Source organism: Gorilla gorilla, chromosome 1 (assembly GCF_029281585.2).
Source record: "Gorilla gorilla gorilla isolate KB3781 chromosome 1, NHGRI_mGorGor1-v2.1_pri, whole genome shotgun sequence".
Taxonomy (NCBI): Eukaryota; Metazoa; Chordata; class Mammalia; order Primates; family Hominidae; genus Gorilla; species Gorilla gorilla.
The window spans coordinates 39,319,935-39,341,970 of NC_073224.2; the positions used below are offsets into that span (position 1 = coordinate 39,319,935).

General features: G+C 38.4%; 1 protein-coding gene across 3 annotated transcripts in view; it reads right to left on the minus strand.

Annotated features, from left to right (window-relative positions):
• The window catches only part of LIN9 (lin-9 DREAM MuvB core complex component), a 73,715-nt gene that overhangs the window by 20,385 nt on the left and 31,294 nt on the right, over positions 1 to 22,036 (minus strand). For all 3 annotated transcript variants that reach the window (XM_031005293.3, XM_031005289.3, XM_063708485.1), the window contains 4 exons: positions 21,054 to 21,211; positions 11,326 to 11,459; positions 9,589 to 9,708; positions 8,910 to 9,011 (listed from right to left, as the gene is read on the minus strand). In XM_031005293.3, the coding sequence (XP_030861153.2) occupies positions 8,910 to 9,011; positions 9,589 to 9,708; positions 11,326 to 11,459; positions 21,054 to 21,211 (514 nt within the window). The remainder of the gene's footprint in view (positions 1 to 8,909; positions 9,012 to 9,588; positions 9,709 to 11,325; positions 11,460 to 21,053; positions 21,212 to 22,036) is intronic.

The window sequence follows — 22,036 nt, forward strand, 5'->3', positions numbered from 1 at the left end:
TTTTTTTTTTTTTTTTTTTGAGACAGAGTCTCGCTCTGTCGCCCAGGCTGGAGTGCAGTGGTGCGATCTTGGCTCACTGCAAGCTCCGCCTCCTGGGTTCACACCAGTCTCCTGCCTCAGCCTCCCGAGTAGCTGGGACTACAGGCGCCCACCACCATGCCCAGCTAATTTTTTGTATTTTTAGTAGAGACGGGGTTTCACCATGTTAGTCAGGATGGTCTGGATCTCCTGACCTCGTGATCCGCCCGCCTGGCCTCCCAAAGTGCTGGGATTACAGGCATGAGACACCGCACCCGGCCAATAAAATAAAATTTTTTTTAAGTGAAAGAAAAATACTTTCTCAGAGAAAAAAACTTGAGAAAGTCTGTCGCCAGTAGGACTGCCTTGTAAGAAATGATTTTTTTCTTTTTTTTTTGAGATGGAATCTTGCTCTGTTGCCCAGGCTGGAGTGCAATGATTTTTTTCTTTTTTTTTTGAGATGGAATCTTGCTCTGTTGCCCAGGCTGGAGTGCAATGGAGTGATTTTGGCTCCCTGCAGCCTCCACCTCCCAGGTCCAAGCGATTCTCGTGCCTCAGCCTCCCAAGTAGCTGGGACTATAAGTGTCACCAGGCCCGGCTAATTTTTGTATTTTTAGTAGAGATGGGGTTTCACCATGTTGGCCAGGCTGGTCTCGAACTCCTGACCTCAAGTGATCTACCCACCTCAGCCTCCCAAAGTGCTAGGATCACAGGCGTGAGCCACCACACCTGGCCAGAAATGTTAAATGATGTTCTTTAAAGAAAAAGAAAATTTTACATGTCAGAAACTCAGATATAAATAAAGGAAATGTATCAAAGAAAGAATACGTTGAAGGTAAAATACAAACTTTTATTTTCCTTATTCCTAATTGTTCCAACAGATAACAGTTTGTTCAAAATAATAACAGCAACAGCATATTTGATTATATATGATTATGTGTATATATGCTTATGCATGCTTAGGTATAAATAAAATAATGACAGCAATGATACAAAGGAAAGGAGGGATGAATTAGGATTATTTTGTTATTATCAGGTACTAGCACTACCCATGAAACTGTACAGTGTTATTTGAAAGTGGATATGGATTAGTTGTAAAAGTATATAATGTAAACTCTAGGGCAACCATTAAAGAAAGCTAAAAGAAAAAAAGTATAACCTATATGCTAAGAAAGCAGAGAAAAATGGAATTATATAAAGTAAACCATAAAACAAAAAAAGAGTGGAATATAAAAATAGAAATAAAGAATATGAGCAACAAATAGAACATAGTAATAAATACGGTAGATATTTATTACTATATGATAATCCAACTACATCAACAATCACTTTGAAATCTACTTTAAACATAAAGACACAGATAGATTAAAAGTAAATGGATGAAGGCCAGGTGTGGTGGCTCATGCCTATAATCCCAGTACTTTGGGAGGCCGAGGTGGGTCCCATCGCTTGAGCCAAGGAGTTCAAGACCAGCCTGGGGTACACTGACACCCCATGTCTATACAAAAAATACAAAAATTAGCAGGTGTGGTGTCTTGTGCCTGTAGTCCCAGCTACTTGGGAGGCTGAGGTGGGAGGATTGCTTAAGTCCAGGAGGTTGAGGCTGTAGTGAGCCACCGCACTCCAGCCTAGGCTACAGAGGGAGACCCTGTTCTCAAAAACAAACAAACAAACAAACAAAAAAAAAAAACAGGGCTAGTCTCAGTGGCTGACACTTGTAATTCCAGCACTTTGGGAGGCTGAGGCAGGCAGATTTCTTGTGGTCAGGAGTTCCAGACCAGCCTGGCCAACATGGTGAAAACCTGTCTCTACTAAAAATACAAATATTAGCCAGATGTGGTGGAGGACGCATGTAATCCTAGCTACTTGGGAGGCTGAGGCATGAGAATCGTTTGAACCCAGGAGGCAGAGGCTGCCTGGGTGACAAAGCAAGACTTTGTCTCAAAAAAAAAAAAATAAAGTAAATGGATAAAGAATATGCCATGCTAACACTAATCAAAAGAAAGCAGGAGCAGTTATATCAATTTCAGACAAAGCTGACTCCAGAGCAAGAAAAGGTGTCAGGAATAAAAAGGGGCATTATGGCCGGGTGTGGTGGCTCACGCCTGTAATCCCAGCACTTTGGGAGGCTGATGCAAGCGGATCACAAGGTCAGGAGATCGAGACTGTCCTGGCTAACAAGGTGAAACCCCGTCTCTACTAAAAATACAAAAAAATTAGCCGGGCATGGTGGCGGGCACCTGTATTCCCAGCTACTCAGGAGACTGAGGCAGGAGAATGGCATGAACCTGGGACGCGGAGCTTGCAGTGAGCCGAGATCACGGCACTGCACTCCAGCCAAGGGTGACAGAGCAAGACTCTGTCTCAACAAAAAAAAAAAAAAAAAAAAAAAAAGAAAGGCATTATGTAATGAGAAAGGGGTCAATGTTCCAAGAAGACATAATAATTTTTTTTTTTTTTTGAGACAGAGTCTTCCTCTGTCACCCAGGCCAGAGTGCAGTGTTGCAATGTCAGCTCACGCCTCCTAGGTTCAAGCAATTCTCCTGTCTCAGCCTCCCAAGTAGCTGGGATTACAGGTGTCTGCCACCACACCTAGCTAATTTTGTATTTTTAGTAGAGACGGGGTTTCACCACGTTGGCCAGGCTGGTCTCGAATTCCTGACCTCAAGTGATCTGCCAGCCTAAGCTTCCCAAAGGGCTGGGATTACAGGGGTGAGCCACCACACCCGGCCAACAATACTTAATATTTATATGCCTAATAACAGAACACCAAAACATGAGTCAAAATGATTAACTATTGACAAATAGATCAATCCACCATTATAGCTGGAGATTTTGATACCCCTCTATCAGAAATGAACAGATCCAATGGGCAGAAAATCAGCAAGGACATAAACTCAACAATACCATCAATTAACTGGATATAATTGGTATCTATAGACTACTTCATCCAACAACCACAGAATATACTTTCTACTCAAGGTCATGTGGAAAATTCATGAAGATCTCATTCTGGGCCACAAAACATACCTTAACAAAATTAAAACAATAGAAATCATACAATGTATGCTCTTACACCACAATGAACTTCAACTAGAAATCAATAACAAAGAAAGCTGTAAAATCTGAAGACATGTCTAAATAACACGAGTCAAAAAAGCAATCTAAAAGAAGAAATGAAAAAATATTCTGAACTAGATAAAAATAAAAAGACAACTTGTCAAAATTTGTGTGATGTAGCCAAAACAGTGCTTAGTGGGAAACTTGTAGTATTGAATGCATATATTAGTAAAGAAGACTTAAAATCAGTAATTTAAGCTTCCACCTTAGGAAACTAAAAAAAGAAAATAGGAAATTAAATACAAAGTAATCAGAATAATATAAACTACAGCAGAAATCAATAAAATTGAAAACAGGAAATTAATAGAAAAAAATCAACAAAACCAAAAGCTGGTTCTTTAAAAAGATCAATGATACTGATAAGCCTCTAGCTAGGCAAGAAAAAAGAGAGAGGACACAAATTATTAATTTCAGAAATGAAAAAGGGGCATCACTACAGATCCTATGGACTTTAAAAAGATAAACTCCTTGAAATTTCTAAATTTACACAAGAAAAAAATGGAAGGCTCTGAATAGGCTTATATCTATGAAATAAATTGAGTCAATAATTAACCTTCCAAAACAGATAGCACCAGGCCCAGATGGATTCACTAAGGAATTGTACTAAACATTTGAGGAAGAAATTATACCCAACCTCTGTTATGTTTTAGAGGATAGAAGCAGAGGAAATACTTCCTAACTCATTCTCCAAGGTTAGCATTACTTTAATACCAAAATCTGACAAAGACACGGTGAAAGAAAACTATAAGCCAGGCACAATGGAATGTACTCATAGTCCTAGCTACTGGGAGGCTGAAGTGGGAGGATCACTTGAACCCAGGAGTCTGCACCCAGCCTGGGCAACATAGATCCCCTGTCCAAACATGAAAAGAAAAAAACTATAGATCAGTATCTTTCATAAACACAGATGCAAAAATCCTCAATAAAATATTAGCAAATTGAATCCAATGATGTATAAAAGAATTTAAGATCACGGCCAAGTGAGTTTTTTTTTTTTTTTTTTTTTGAGACAGAGTCTTGCTCTGTCACCCAGGCTGGAGTGCAGTGGCGCGAACTCAGCTCACTGCAAGCTCCGCCTCCCAGGTTCACGCCAGTCTCCTGTCTCAGCCTCCCGAGTAACTGGGACTACAGGCGCTGGCCACCACGCCTGGCTAATTTTTTTGTATTTTTAGTAGAGACGGGGTTTCACCATGTTAGCCAGGATGGTCTCGATCTCCTGACCTTGTGATCTGCCTGCCTCGGCCTCCCAAAGTGCTGGGATTACAGGCGTGAGCCACCGCACCCGGCCCCAAGTGAGATTTACCTGAAGTATGCAAGGCTGATTCAATGTTTGAAAATTAATTAATATAATCCATCACATCAGTAGGCTAAAGAAGAAAAATATGATCAGATTGATAGAGGCAAAGTATTTGACAAAATTCAACACTCATTCATGATAAAAACTCTCAGTAAACTAGGAATAGACAATGTCCCCAACCTGATAAAAAAAAAAATCTACAAAAAAACCTCATGTCTAATATCATACTTAATGGTGAGAAACTAGAAGTTTTCCCACTAAGATCAGGAAGAAGGCAACAATGTCCTCTCTTATCACTCTTTTCAACATCATACTGGAAGTCCTAGCTAATGCAATAAGATAAGAAAGAGAAATAAAAGGTAGAATTGGGAAGGAAAAAAACAACTATCTGTTTTAGGCGGGTGACATGACTGTCTACGTAGACAATCTGAAAGAAATGAGAAAAAAAAAATCCCTGGAACTAATAAGTGACTACAGCAAAGTTGCAGGATACAAAGTTAACATACAAAAGTCAATTGCTTTGTCAAACAATAAACAATTATGATGTGAAATTAAAAACACAGTATCATTTACCTTAACACCCCCCAAAATGAAATACTTAAGTATAAATCCAACAAATATGTACAAGACCTATGTGAGCAAAACTCTGATGAAAGAAATCAAAGAACTAAATAAATAAGAGATATTTCATCTTCATGGATAAGAAGACACAACACTGTCAAGATACCAGTTCTTCTCAACTTGATCTATAAATTCAATGCAATACAAGTCAAAATCCCAGCAAGTTGTTTTATGGATATTGACAAAATGATTCTAAAGTCTATATTTGAAAGGCAAAAGACCTACTATAGCCAACACAATATTGAAGTAGAAGAACAAAGTTGAAGGACTGACACTATTCAACTTCAAAACATACTATAAACCTACAGTAATCAAGACAGTGTCGTAGTGGCAAAGAATAAAATAAAATAGATCAATGGAACAGAATAGAGAGCCCAGAAATAAATCCACATAGTCAATTATCTTCAACAAATGGGCAAAGGCAGTTGCCCAACAAATGGGCAACAGTGGAGAAAAGTCAGTCTTCAACAAATGGTGCTGCAACAACTGGACATCCACAAACAAACAAAAAAATGAATCTAGACAAAAACCTTACACCTTTCACAAAGGGAATCACAAACATAGATGTAAAATCCAAAACTATAAAACTCCTAGAAAGTAACACAGGAAAAAAAATCTAGATGATTTTGGTTTTGTGACAACCAACTTTAGATATGACATCAAAGGCATGATCCATGTAAGAATGAAATGATGAGCTGAACTTCATTAAAATTAAAAACTTCTGTTTGGTTAAAGACATTAAAACCCAACAATAAGAAAACAAACAATTGGATTAAAAAATGAGCCAAAGACCTTAACAGACACCTCACCAAAGAAGATATACAGATGGCAGATAAGCATATGAAAAGATGGTCAATGAGGAAATGTATATGTCATCAGGGAAATGCAAATTTAAATAATAAGATACCACAACAAACCTATTAGAATGGCCAAAATCCAGAACATTGACAACACCAAATGCTAACAAGGATGTGGAGCAACAGGAAATCCCATTCACTGCTGCTGGGAATGCAAAATGGTACAGCCACTTTAGAACACAGCTTGTCAGTTTCTTATATAACTAAGCATACTCTTACCATATGAACCAGCAATTACACTCCTTGGTATTTACCCAAAGGAGCTGAAAACTTACGGCTACACAAAAACCTGCACACAGATGTTTATGGCACCTTTATTCATAATTGCCAAAATTTGAAAGCAACCAAGATGTCTTTCAGTTTGTCAATGAGTAAATAAACTGTGGTACATCCCGACAATGTAATATTACTCAATGCTAAAAAGAAATGAGCTATCAAGCCACGAACAGACATGAAAGAAACTTAAATGTATACTAGTAAGTGAAAGAAACCAATATAAAAAGGCTATATACTGTATGACTTCAAATATATGACAGTCTGCAAAAGATAAAACTATGGAAACAGTAAAAAGATCAGTGATTTCCAGGGGCGCAGGGGAAGAGATAAAAAGGTGAAACACAGAAGATTTTTAGGGCAGCAAAACTACTCTATATGATACATAATGGTGGATACATGATATTATACATTTGTCAAAACTCTTAAAATGTTCCACATCTTTAAATACATTAATGTGAACTATGGTCTTTAGGTGAAATGATGTGTTAATGAAAGTTCACTGACTGTAACAAATGTACCATCTGCTGGGAGATAATAGGGGGAGACTACACAGGTGTGGGGTCAGGAAGTATATGGGAAATATCTGTATCTTCTTCTCAATTTTGCTATGAACCTAAAATTGGTCTAAAAAAATAAAGTGTATTGAATTAAAAATCAAATATAACAAGGATCGATAAAAATATCACATAGTGATATTTAGACATAGTGTAGTAGTACTTAGCTTCTGGCTCCCTTTGCTTATTGATCTCTCTCAAACTCTCTCACACACACAACACCTGTTCAAATATAACATATTAGCTTTGTTTGTACTTCTACTATTTAAAAGAAAGAATTAAAAACAAGTGTCTTCTTTGTGAAAAGAGTCTTTGCTCTTATCACATTTTCAATCTTTCATATAAAATATCCATCTGCCTTGAGAAGCCAAAGGTATAAGAAATTTTATATTGCAAGGATAACTAACAATATATCATTGGCTGGGCATGGTGACTCAAGCCTGTAATCTTAGCACTTTGGAAAGCCAAGGTGGGAGGAACATTTGAGCCCAGGAGTTCGAGACCAGCCTAGGTAACACAGTGAGACTCCATCTCTACAAAACCAATAAAAAATATATTAGCTGGGAGTGGTGGTACATGCCTGCAGTCTCAGCTACTTGGGAGGCTGAGGTGGGAGGACTGCCTGAGACTGGAGGTTAAGGCTGCAGTGAGCCATAATGGCACCACTGTACTCCAGCCTGGACAACAGAGCGAGACTTTGTCTCAAACAAACAAATAAATAAATAAATAGGCCAGGTGCAGTCGCTCATGCCTGCAATTCCAGCACTTTGGGAGGCTGAGGGCGATCATGTGAGGTCAGGAGTTTGAGACCAGCCTGGTCAACATGGTGAAACCCCGTCTCTACTAAAAATACAAAAAATTAGCTGGGTGTGGTGGTGTGCGCCTGTAATCCCAGCAACTTGGGAGGCTGAGGTGATTCCACTGGAACCCGGGAGGTAGAGGCTACAGTGAGCTGAGATCGTGCCACTGCACTCCAGCCTAGGAGACAGAGTGAGACTCTGTCTCAAATAAAATAAATAAACAAATAAATATATAAATAAATATTAAATAAAAAAATGTGATTGAGGAACACAGAATGCTATATACAGACACACAACTGACAAGACTTTTCCTCAAAATAACATCAACTGCAAAAGAACACTGTGAATATTTTCATGGATTATGTTATAAACATTTTTATTTATAAAGATCATATCAGCCAGGTGCGGTAGCTCACGCCTCTAATCCCAGCACTTTGGGAGGCCAAGGTGGGGGGATCACTTGAAGTTAGGAACTGGAGACCAGCCTGGCCAGCACAGTGAAACCCCATCTCTATTAAAATTACAAAAAAAATTAGCCAGGCATAGTGGTGCATGCCTGTAATCCCAGCTACTCAGGAGGCTGAAGCAGGAGAAAAGCTTGAATCCGGGAGGTGGAGGTTGCAGTGAGCCGAGACTGACCCACTGCACTCCAGCCTGGGCAACAGAGCAAGACTCAGTCTCAAAATGAATAAATAAATAAACAAATGAAAATAAAGATCATTTCTATCCCAAGCCAAAGTAGTTTTCATTTTCCAAAAAGGAAATGAAACATTATTAGACTATGATTCAAACTAAAAAATTTATTTCATCTAATTTTCAAACTCACTACATTTTTAAGAGTCCAGCTATAAGGAAAATTTTCCAATATAATACTTCTACACTTAGTTCAGTTTAGGCTTAGATTTCTTAGTGTCTAATCACTAAGTACTTAGCAGGTGAATACCTGTTTCTAGTCTCTGAAAAGAAATAAAATTTCTTCTAACCATATAAGCTAGCCAGGACATCATAACTGTTGAACTGACTGATGATGGCAGAATATGCTGAGGTTACTAAATAAAAGCCTTCATAGTTACCCAAGTTATTAACAGCCAAACATTCAGAATTTCACAGAACATATGCAAGAATGTTTGAGCCCTTAAAATAGCAGAATAATAAGAACTCAGACACAAGACAAAGCTCAAGAAGAAAGATCTTTAAGTCTTTTTTGGTTTTTATAACTTTTATTTTCAGGCTTTGTTGGAAATAGCAGCTCTTAAAACCTACACGGTGATAAACCTACACGGCCCTAGAAAAATTTTCAACTTTAATAACATAAAAGGCATTGAGTTTTTAAACAAACAGCCAAGATATTCAGAACAATTCTTACCACTTGGATAAGAAATTCTACTGGAAAACCACCTAATGTTTCAGTGTCAGAGCCAGAAATTTTACTTCTCCACGGCGACTGTCCTAATAAAGGATCATTATCCTATGGGAATAAAAAGGAATTATTTAATCATTGACTATTCAGAGGAAGTATCTTTTTATTTTTATTTTTTTTTAGACGGAGTCTCGCTCTGTTGCCACTTGTGATCTCGGCTCACTGCAATCTCTGACTCCTGAGTTCAAGCGATTCTCCTGCCTCAGCCTCCCGAGCAGCTGGGATTACAGGCGCGCGCCACCACGCCCAGCTCATTTTTGTATTTTTAGCAGAGACGGCGTTTCACCATGTTGGTCAGGTTGGTCTCGAACTCCTGACCTCGTGATCCGCCTGCCTCGGCCTCCCAAAATGCTGGGATTACAGGCGTGAGCCACTGCGCCCGGCCAGGAAGTATCTTATTTTTAGAAAAAGAGAAAATTCTGTTATAATTAATATTATATTAAAATCCAATAAAAAGGAAATTATTTCTGGAGATGAAGCAACTATTTATTTATTTTATTTAATATTTTCAATTCAAAATAGTGTGCATATTTTGAAGTTGCTGTAATAGATGTGTATTTCTTAAGAACATAGTTCACCTTCATAATAATCAATTAAATTATTGATATTTCTAAAATATACTTACTATAATTGGTGACTGGAGAGGAGGAGTATAATGTAACCGTGGTGGGGTCATAAAAAATCGAGAAGGCCGCTGTTTTTGTCCAAAGGCAGCAATTGGCATTGTCTCATGAGGTTCATTACTCTGAGAAAACAGAATAATTCACAAAACTTAAAGAAATTTACCAATCATTTAAGCTTTATAATCATTGTATTTCAGCTTGAGATATATATTCACGCATATTCTATGATTCATATAGAATTTATTACTTATATATTTAATTATTTATAGAGTAGCATATTAGTCTATACAGATCAAAGGCTAGAACTTGAAACAGAGTATGAAAACACTACTTTGTTGCCAAAAGGATGAACCTCCAGAAGAAAAAAAGAAATAAAAAAAAGGGGGGGGTCAAAATAGTTCAGAGAATCAAAGATTAATATTAAAGTTTTCTATGGCCACATTTGGTTATCTGCATTTAGACTGTCTGAATATACCCTACAATTAAAAATCAACTCTTATTTAGCCAGGGAGAAATATTTGGGTGATCTCATAAAAACAGTTAAATTAATGAAACAGAGAAGCAATTTACTTTTTTTTTTTTGAGACCGAGTTTTACTCTTGTTGAGCAAACTGGAGTGCAATGGCGCTTTCTCGGCTCACTGCAGCCTCCACCTCCTGGGTTCAAGCAATTCTCCTGCCTCAGCCTCCCAAGTAGCTGGGATTACAGATATGTGCTACCCCACCCAGCTAATTTTTGTATTTTTAGTAGAGATGGGGTTTCACCATGTTGGCCAGGCTGGTCTTGAACTCCTGACCTCAGGTGATCCACCCATCTCAGCCTCCCAAAGTACTGGGATTATAGGTGTGAGCAACCGCGCCTGGCCAATTTACTTTTTTTGAAAGGAGAGTTTAAAGCTTTCATCCTTTAATGTAAAAACTTAAGAGCAGTGTACTCTGTTCTACATTTAGTTCTAATTTTCTTTCTCTCCTACTGCGGAGAGATATCAAGCAATATTGTATTTCTGCACTAAGGAGATATATATATATATATTTCTTTTAGGAAATATATTTACAAAGACATACATATATATGTGTGTATATATATATTATGTTTATATGTATGTATGTATGTATGTATGTATGTATATTCTAGGCAGAGGTTGCAGTGAGCCGAGATCACACCACTGCACTCCAGCCTGGGCGACAGAGCAAGACTCCGTGTCAAAAAAAAAAAAAAAAAAAAGATCTCAATTCTAGTCTCAGCCTAATAGGAAACCAGATCTAGAGCCTTGAATAAATTACGCAATTGTACTTATGTCTGAGTTTCATCATGCAAAAGTGAAGGTAATTAACACCCACCCTGCATACCTCTGAAGATAAAACAGGAGAACAAATAAGTACAAGATGTTACTATACTTTAAAAACAATTTTGCAAGAGGACTATACTTTAACCTAACAGCTGCAATGAAAATGTTATGTAGCTTCTTCTCCAAGGTTATTTAGTCAGGACTCATCAGTTTGGTTATACTAAAGTGCTGTGTCGTTAAGGTCCAACAGAGAAATTCTAGTTCCTGGAAAATGGAAGACTTAAGTATAGATCCGAACCAGGGGTCTAGCAGATAGGGTTGGGGTCCCCTAAGGATCTCTTCCTCTGTGAGATAAAGTCTTGATTCTATCATAAAATACGATTTCTAAAAAAACTCCATATAACACATTTAACAGGCATAAAACACAAACGTATTATGAAATACTACTTACGAGAACTTCATAGTCAGGGATGGTATGCGTTCCAAGCCCTGTCCTATCAAAAGTTACTCTATAAGTAGCATTAAGAGTATCCACAGCATCTATTTGTCCAGTGAACAAACCATCATGAACACCACGTAATCGTGCTGAGAAAAGAACAAAGGCATTATGATGTGTGGGAGATACAAAGAATAGTCAAATATAAAACTGTTCCAAGCATGTAATTTAAATCATAGTACAGTATTTTGTCTATTAGAGTTTCAAAACAAGCACACACTTTATTTTTGGCTTAGAGAAACAACAAAGAATTTTTGAAACAAAAACAAAAACTATAAATGATGATCCCTAATTTCATATTTGAATAAAATTATATTACTCCCAAATTAAGAGAAAAATATTTTAAATCATTTAACTGCAAAAAAACCAACAAAAGAACTTTGGTCATTATACTCATGAGTGAAGCACCAGGAGTAGTTCAATTTAAAAAAAAAAGACAAAGATGTTGTGTAGAAAATAATTAAAGAAGTTAATACTGCAGGCCTGATGCTGCTATACTTAGGAAAACCTCCTTGCAAGGTTGGCCTTTGTCTGATATCTGGGAACTTGGATTTCGGAAGTGTTCCCACTGTTCCCTAATTAATAATGGTGGTTTTACTGTGTCTAGATTGTGCAAACGATGTGGTTAATGCTGGACACCTGCTTTCCCTCTGGAAGACTGGAATTTTAGTATGTACTAGGCAAAAGATACCTACATACTCAGCCCCCAGTAGAACTCTGGTCACTGAGTCTCTAATGAGCTTCCCTGGTAGACAACACTTATAAGCATTGTGACAACTTGTTTCTGGGAGAATTAAAAGTCTTGCATGACTCTATTGGGAGAGGACTTTTGAAAACTTGCACGTGCTTTCCTCTGGACTTTGCCCCAGGCACCTTATTCTTTTGCCAATTTTGTTTTGTGTCCTTCACTGTAACAAATCTTACCCATGAGTACATGTGCTGAGTATTCTGAGTCTTTCTAGTGAATCACCAAAACTAGTAGTCTTGGAACTGATGACACAGATGAACTGTGTCACTATTATTTAAGTCCAGCCTAAAATAACATCAGAGAAATCCAAACAAACATCCAGCATGAGTAAAAAATTTAAGAACAACAGCATTGATGGCTTTAAACTGGGCAAAGTAATACATTTTATACTAACCAAAAAGTATAATACACAACATTTTAATAGAACACAGAAATACACAATGCAAGACTGTTTAAAATAAAAGGATCAATTGATAAAAACACAACTGTAGAGGACTAAAATCTCTCTCAGTTTCTGACAGATCCTTTAAGGGAAAAGTAAACATGGATACAGAAGATGTAAATAATGAAGCTGAATAAACAAATATAAGCATAGAAAAGGACTACTAGTTATGGTGGCATGAAGAGGCTGGTAATTCCTCTCCACAAAAAACAAGTACAAACCTGAATGAGACTGTGAAAAACAACCATTCCAGGGTACTGGAAATGGATCAAATGTAGAAAACAAGAAACGTTTATTGTTGAAGAAGTGCTAGAGCTTCAGGTTAGGGCAGGGGGACTCAGTGGCCTCTTTGCACGAGGTTATTCACACACCCACTACTACCACCAACATGGTCGATGAGAATGGTTTTATTAGTTCAGGGTTGGTCATGAAAACCAGCCAGAATTTTGACTGGTCATGAAAGACAGCCAGAAATTTAACAGGGAGATCATGGAAACTAGAGAGTCAAAAAAGGGCGGAAATAAGCTCTCTACCATCCCTGGCTAACTGGGTTACTATGCAAATGGGCGGGGAAGATCCAATAGTCTGGCAAAAAGTAAAAGCTAAGGATGACTTGAAAACTAGCAGCAACTTTGTATATACATTCCCCAACTCACATATAAATCAATGTGAGGCTTTTCCCGAACAAGATGTTTGAGCATAACCTCTGTTCAAATCATTAGGTGACCACTAAATTATTATTTTGAGATGGGAGTCTCGCTCCGTTGCCCAGGATGGAATGCAGTGGCACGATCTCGGCTCACTGCAACCTCTGCCTCCCGGGTTCAAGTGATTCTCCTGCCTCAGCCTCCTGAGTAGCTGGGATTACAAGTGCCCGCCACCACACCCGGCTAATTTTTTTTTTGTATTTTTAGTAGAGACAGGGTTTCACATGCTGGCCAGGCTGGTCACAAACTCCTGACATCAGGTGATCCGCCCGCCTCAGACTCCCAAAGTGCTGGGATTACAGGCGTGAGCCACCGCACCCAGCCCTGACCACTAAATTATATGCAGACACAGGGGTAACTCTTTGGAAACCAAGTTTAATAATAATAATAAATATAAGAATAAAAAATTGAAGCAGAGACATCAGTATTTGCATAGCCAAGTTATTAAAGCAAATCCAACAACTCTCCAAAAAATTAGAATACATAGTTGCTACAATATATTATCTGAAATATCAAGTTTTCCACCAAAAATTACTAGACATGTAAAGAAGTAGGAAAGCATGGCTCTTAAGAAAAGTACAGTAAGAAATTGAGAGAGATATTTAGCAAAGACTTAAAAAAGCAGCTGTTATAAATATGTTCAAAGAATTAAAGTAGGCTGGGCGTGGTAGCTCACTTTGGGAGGCCCAAGAGGGTGGATCACTGGAGCTCAGGAGTTCAAGACCAGTCTGTGCAACATGGTGAAACCCCATCTCTACAAAAACATACAAAAAAATTAGCCAGGCATGGTGGCATGTGCCTGTAGTCCCTGGAGGCTGAGGTGGGAGGATTGCTTGAGCCCAAGAGGTAGAGATTGCAGTGAGCCAGGATAGTACCACTGCACTCCAGCCTGGAAGACAGAGCAAGACTCAGTCTCAAAAAAAAAAAAAAAAAAAAAAAAGTTTGTGTATGTATGTACTTTTTTCCTATTCTCTTCATTTGTTTTTTGAAAAATTTATTTGATAAATAAAATCTTTATTTCTTTTCCATTTACTCCTTTAGATAACCTACAGAAAATCCCAGATAACCTGGAATTATCGTTCATTTTACAAAGATTACTTTTAGGATAGTTCAGATTCTTATAATTTCTTAACAAATCAATGATTTTAATATCTTTTTTAACACTCTCATTTCTCCAGGGGTAAACAACTGTGGCTTAAGTATCACGTCTCAAACAACTTTCTATATACTGTAGCTAAAGTATCATGTCTAGACATTTTTCCAAACTTCTCTACTATTCAAATTTTCCATTACTTTGAATACCCAGTGCATCTGTCAAAACTCTTTTGCTTCTAACTCTGTATCTGACAATCACAAAGTCCAGTCACTTTTTACCTGCCAGATTCTTTGTTCCTACAGCAAAATCCCTAATACAGTGACTTTTTAATTCTTTTTGCTCTTGTTTTTGAGGAAAAATCTACTACTCTTTGTTTACTAAAATATTTTCTAAAGAAGGAATATGCTTAATTAAATTCTATTGTGGTCAGAGAAATTCTCTATATGATTTCAATCTTTCAAAATTTATTGACATTTTTAATGGGACAGTATATGCTATATGTTGATAAACAAGCCATTTGCCTATGTAAATAATATGTATTCTGCAGTTGAGTGTATTGTTCTAAACATATTATTTAGATCAAGATGACTGATAGTGTTGTTGAAATCCTCTATGTGTGTATTAACATTTTTTGGCTTCTTCTACCTATTAATTACTGGAAGTGAGGTGTTAAAATCTACAACTATGACTGTGGATTTGTCTCTTTCTTTCTTTAGTTATCTCAACTGTTGCTTTCACATATTTTGAAGCTCTATTGTTATGTATATAGTGATATACATACATAATATTAGAATTGGTATATCTTTCTGAACTGGCCATTTTTATCATTATGAAATACTTCTCTCTGACAATACTGTCTTGATGCCTATTTTTCTCTGATGTTAAAATAGCCACTTTAGCTTTCTTACAGTTACTATTTGCACTGCATATCTTTTTCATCTTTTTGCTTTCAACCTGTCTATGATTTTATATTTAAGTATAACTCTTGAAGACAGCATATAGATGAGTCTTACTTTTTTTTAATCCGGTCTCATTATCTTAACTTTTTTTTTTTTTGAGACAGAGTCTCACTGTTGCACAGACTAGAGTGCAGAGTGCAGTGGGTGCGATCTTGGCTCGCTGCAACTTCTACCTCCCAGGTTCAAGTGATTCTCCTGCCTCAGCCTCCTGAGTAGCTGGGATTACAGGCGCGTGCCACCATGCCCGGCTAGTTTTGTGTTTTTAGTGGAGACGGGGTTTCACCATGTTGGCCAGGCTGGTCTTGAACTCCTGACCTCAAGTGATCTGCCTGCCTCGGCCTCCCAAAGTGCTGGGATTACAGGCATGAGCCACCATGCCCAGCCAATCATTACTTTGTAATTGAAGTGGCTTTTTTTTTTTTTTTTTTTGAGACAGTCTAGCTGTGTCACCCAAACTGGAGTGCAGTGGCATGATCATAGCTCACTGTAGCCTTGAACTCCTGTGCTCAAGCGATCCTCTCAGCGTCCTGAGTAGCTGGGACTACAGGTGCCCACTACCATGCTTGACCTTTTTTTTTTTTTTTAATTTTTGTAGAGACAGGGTCTCACTATGTTGGGAAAAAGCTGAGTGTAAGGAAAAAAGCTGAGGCAGGGCTTGCATGTCTGACATAATGTCCCCTGGAATGTGTCTAGACTTGCTGGCTCCTTGCTTCTAGCCCTCCTAGGCTCCTAGATTGATTGTATTCCCATTATCTCAAGTAGCAGAACATGTTCTATATAAAGGCTAAGCCGTCACAGCTGTAGATCATGCGCCTGCCTTTTTGACCCCCACATTCTCACCACCTGTTCCTTTGTTGGATTACCAATAAACAGCGTAGGGTTCCAGAGCTTGGGGCCTTCACAGCCTCCACAATCGCGATGGGTCCCTGGTCCCACTTTCTTTCTCAAACTGTCTTTTTCTCAATCCTTTGATTCAGCTGGACATCATCACCCCCACGACCTGGTGTTGGGTCTGATCACCCCAACACACTATGTAGCCCAGGCTAGTCTCAAACTCCTGTGCTTAAGTGATCCTCGTGCCTTGGCCTCCCCAAAGTGCTGGGATTAGAGGTGTGAGCCAGTGTGCTTGGCAGAAGTGTTTATAGTTCATTGGCATTTAATACAACAATAGGATGGCCAGACTTAAGTCTACCACCTTGTTATTTTCTATTTATCCCATTTGGGTTTTTTGTTGTTCCCTGACCCTTCTTTCCTGCCATCTTTTTTTTTTAATTAGATAATTTTTTTTTTTTTTTTTGAGACAAGGTCTCACTCTGTCCAGGCTGGAGTGCTGTGGTATAATCACTGCTCACTGCAGTTGAGACTAAGGTAATCCTCCCATCTCAGCCTTCCAAGGAACTGGAACTACAGGAGCACACCACCACACCTGACCAATTTTTGTATTTTTTGTAGAAACAGTGTTTCACCATGTTGCCAGGCTGGTCTCAAACTCCTGGGCTCAGGTGAGTGGCTTGCCTCAGCCTCCCAAAGTGCTGGGATTAGAGGCATGAGCCACTGCACCTGGCCAAATTCAATATTTAAAAAATCAAATTCTCTTTTGACTTTTTAACTATATCTCTTTGCATTTGTTTTTTTCTTCTTTTTTTTTTAAAAGGCAGTTCCCAAACCAGCAGCATTACTTTGAAACTTGTCAGACATGCAAATTCCCAGGCCCTATCCCAGACCTTCTGAATCAGAAACTCAGAGGTAGAGCCCAGCAATATGTTTTATCAAGCCCTCCAGGTGATTCTGATGCATACTAAAGTTTTTGAGCCACAATGGGCTAGGAACTATAATGCTCCCTGTCAACATTACTTTTTTTTTTTTTTTCCTTTGAGTGGCACAATCTCGGCTCACTGCAACCTCCGCCTCCTGGGTTCAAGTGATTGTCATGCCTCAGCCTCCCAAGTAGCTAGGATTACAGGCGTACATCACTATTCCCAGCTAATTTTTGTATTTTTAGTAGAGACAGGGTTTCACCACGTTGGTCAGGCTGCAACTCCTGGCCTCAAGTGATCCACTTGCCTTGGCCTCCCAAAATGCTGGGATTACAGGCATGACCCACTACGCCTGGCCTTAACATTACTTTCTACTAAATTAATACTGTGTTCTTACATAAAATTTAAGAACTTGGCAACACAATAATTTCATTTTATTCATTTATTCATTTCTGGTGCTCTATGGTCCTTTCCGTAGATTCCAGTTTACATATGATATCATGTAACGTAAAAAAGTTCCTTTCAGTCTGAAGAACTTTTTTGGCATTACTTCTAGCATTTTTTCTGATATGAAGTTGGCTGCCATCCATATCAGCGCTCCTCTTACATAATATGCTGTTTTTCTGTGACTGCTTTTAAGAGTTTCTCTGAAGATTTTCTGTATTGTGTCTAATGATGGGTTTTGTGTATATGTGGGTATCCTGCTTGGGGTTCAGAGTACCTTAGATCTATATTTTTGGAAAAATTTCAGCTTTTGTTTCGTCTAATATTTTTTATGTGCATCGGCACATAAAATAATGTCCCCTCTCTCCTGTTTTTACGGGAACTACAATTACACATATATTATCTTGCTTAATATTGTCTCAGAGGGATCTGAGGGTCTATTTTTTTTTTCATTTTCCTACCTGTTTTCATACTTGGATAATTTCTACTGATACATTCTCAAGTTCACCGACCCATTCTTTTAGTGTTTCCAATTTGCTTTTAAGTTCATTCAGAAGTTTTTCTTTTCAAATATTATACTTTTCAGTTCTAAATTCATTTTATCTGAAAAAATGTCCATTTATTCACTCAGATTCTCTCTGTTCATTATATTTATATTTACATTTAAGTTCATGAACATGTCTTATGATAGCTATTTTGAAGTCATTGTCTGCTAATCCCAACATCTGAGTCATCTCAGAGTCTACTGATGGCTTTTTTATTGACTATGGAATAGTCTTTTTTTCCCCACAAGTACAGCAATTTTTTTATTGTATGCTACACAGGGTGTTGAATTTTTTTCTTGTAGACAAAAAAAAGTACCGGCAGATCTTTTCAATCCCATCACACTTGCTTTTATATTTTGTAGGGGCTGGTCTGTTTCAGTTATGAACTTATTTAGAGCATGTTTACTCCTTAAGGAGGCCCTGTGAACTTGATATAATTTCCATAAGTCACAACATATCCTTATTCTTTTGATTTTTTTCAACCACTTACAAATATAAAAAGTATTCTTAGCTCACAAACTATGCATAAATAGGTGGCAGCCTAGGTTTGGCCTATAGGCCGTAAGTTTGCTGATCCCTGCACTAGCCCAAAGAGAAAATGTAAAACATTGCTTTAAAAAAGCTCTAGGCTAGGCTGGGTGCGGTGGCTCACACCTGTAATCCCAGCACTTTGGGAGGCCGAGGCGGATGGATTACGAGGTCAGGAGTTCGAGACCAGCCTGACCAATATGGTGAAACCCCGTCTCTACTAAAAATACAAAATATGTCGGGTGTGGTGGTGTGCACCTGCAGTCCCAGCTACTCGGGAGGCTGAGGCAGGAGAATCGCTTGAACCTGGGAGGCAGAGGCTGCAGTGAGCCAAGATTGAGGCACTGCACTCCAGCCTGGCGACAGAGCAAGACTCCGTCTCAAAAAAAAAAAAAAAAAGAAAAAATAGCTCTAGGCTGGGTGCAGCGGCTCACGCCTGTAATCCCAACACTTTGGGAGGCCGAGGTGGACAGAAGATCACTTGAGGTTGGGAGTTTGAGACCAACCAGCCTGGCCAACTTGGTGGAATCTCATCTGTACTAAAAAAATTACAAAAATTAGCCAGGTGTGGTGGCGGGTGCCGGTAATCCCAGTTACTCAGAGCGCTGAGGCAGGAGAATTGCTTGAACCCTGGAGGTGGAGGTTGTAGTGAGCCGAGATCACACCACTGCACTCCAGCCTGGGCAACAGAGCAAGACTTTGTCTCAAAAAACAAAAACAAAAATAAAAAACACAACACACAAAACAGCTCTAGTAGTTTTCTCACATTTTGCTATAGCCTGTCTAACCTATTCTCCACTGTAACAAGAGTACTTATATAAAAACACTATCTAAGATTTTCAGTCTTGTCAAATAATATCACCAGTTCTTAAAATTCTAAAACAATGGATTTCTAAGGATTTCCTAATGAGTCTGAGAGTCACTCTTCATGTCAGCATTTCTCTGGCATAAATCAGTATGTCAGCATTAGTACTTATACTAGACTTTATTGCTGTAGTTATTTATATGGAGTTTTTACAACTAAACATTTTTCAAATATGCTGTCTACCCATCTCATCCCATTTCCACCTCTACTTCCAGACTAGTTTTAAGACAGAGATCATATCATCTATAATCTGTTGATTACACAGTGAGTTGTCAATATACACTCATTTATTACCAAATCTAGTCTCTCCTAGATAAACTGTGTTTGCATTTCATATGTATAATTCAGTCTCTTCTCTATTTTCTACCTTTCCTCTTAATCGTTTTTACAATATAATGGAAACAAGTACCACTTTTATAGCCAGGAAAAATGATATAAATATGTAACTCCAGGTTCCCTTCCCTCCAAAAACTATTCTCGAATTACTCCAACCATTTTTCAATGGTTGAAGTACAATTACAATTACTCAGTACAATTACTAGCCTATTCTATCCACTTAACACCTTATTTCTTGTATTACATATATTGTAATTTGCCTTCACCAAGTAATTAAGGATTAACTTAAACCCGAGAGTTTGCACTTTCTCTCCATGAGTACACAGAATCACATCTATAAAATGGACAAAATTTACACCCCTATAAAATGTTGAGCAGACTAGTGAATAATTTAGTTTTATTCAATCATTAGAAATGGACTATTTCTAGACCCAAAGTCCACGAGAACAATGGTATTTGTGAACTAACCAGACAAGGCTAGTTAGGAAAGGAAAACAAATAATGTAGTAGGAAAATATAGAATTAAAAATAAAAAAAATTTACGGCCAGGTGTGGTGATTCATGCCTGTAATCCCGCACTTTGGGAAACTGAGGCAGGAGGATTGCTTGAGCCCGGGAGGTCGAGGCCACAGTGAGCCAAGATCCAGCCTAGGTGCACTCCAGCCTAGGTGACAGAGGGAGACTGAGTCTCAAAAAGAAAAAAAAAAAAAAAAACTTTAAAATAATACATAGCTATACTTACTCCAATAGATTATTAAATTTAATCTTTGTAGCAGTTGGCTTTAGTTTATGTTGTAGTAGATGTTACTTTGAACCAATACACTTTTTCCCAATTACTTTAAAAAACAGATTTCATGCATGAAGAAAGAGTAACTTCTATAGTAAACTGCACAGAGCTACAGTTTAAGCTTTCTAAATTTAAAAGCCATTTCTCGAATAGAGATTATCTGGGTTATTTACACCTTCAGAATTTTGTCCCATGTGTACGTGTAAACACATTCTAGTGAAAAATCAAAGTCACTAAGGAAAAAAAAGATCAAGTGATGTGTACTACAGAACCCCTACTCCATCCCTGAGCATCAACCAGGCTCAGAGAGAGTTGAGGGACAGGGATAGGGTGAGGGTTAACGATGTCTATTGTAAATATTTCTTGGTAATTAAAAATGAAATAAAATAAGAACCAAAGAAACAAAAAAGATTACCTTGATTAAAAATTACAAGTCAAAAGAGTAATTAATTAGCTTGTTTTCACTTACCTGTAACTTTCGTTCCAATAACCAGAGGCAAAGGAATTTCATCTGGGAGATCTTTGAATTGTGAAACATCTGCAACTTTCCTTTGTTGTAAGAGCCTTATTTTCTGCCGTTTCTGTTTTAATGCTGATCTCTCTTCCTCAAAAAATGCAGAAGAACATCTAGAATAAATTATAAAAAACATACAAACTGATAACTACCCCATATAAAAACTTAAAATCTTTTTTTTTTTCTTTTTTTGAGATAGAGTCTGGCTCTGTCATCCAGGCTGGAGTGCAGTGGCACAATCTTGGCTCACTGCAACCTCCATCTCTGGCTCAAGCGATTCTGGGCTCCACCTCCTGGACTCAAGTGCTGAGATTAAAAACTTAAAATCAGCCGGACGTGGTGGCTCACGCCTGTTATCCCAGCACTTTGGGAGGCCGAGGCGGACAGATCAGTTGAGGTCAGGAGTTTGAGACCAGCCTGGCCAACATGGCCAAACCCCGTCTCTACTAAAACTACAAAAATTAGCTGGGCGTGGTGGCAGGCGCCTGTAATCCCAGCTACTCAGGGGGCTGAGGCAGGAGAATCGCTTGAATCTGGGAGGCGGAGGTTGCAGTGAGCCGAGATTGCGCCACTGCACTCCAGCCTGGGCGACAAGAGTGAGATTCCATCTTAAAAAAAACAAAAACAAAAAAACCTTAAAATCTATTCATCTCACCACTCCTTTTTTTCTTCTCATTAAGTATACTGTATTCAAAAATAGGTTCTTAGATTGTTTCTGGCCGGGCGTGGTGGCTCACGCCTGTAATCCTAGCAGTATGGGAGGCCAAGGCAGGTGGATCACCTGAGGTCAGGAGTTCGAGACTAACCTGGCCAACATGGCAAAACCCCGTCTCTACTAAAAATGCAAAAATTAGACAGGCGTGGTGGCAGGCGCCTATAATCCCAGCTACTCAGGAGGCTGAGGCAGAGGAATCGCTTGAACCCAGAGGGCAGAGGCT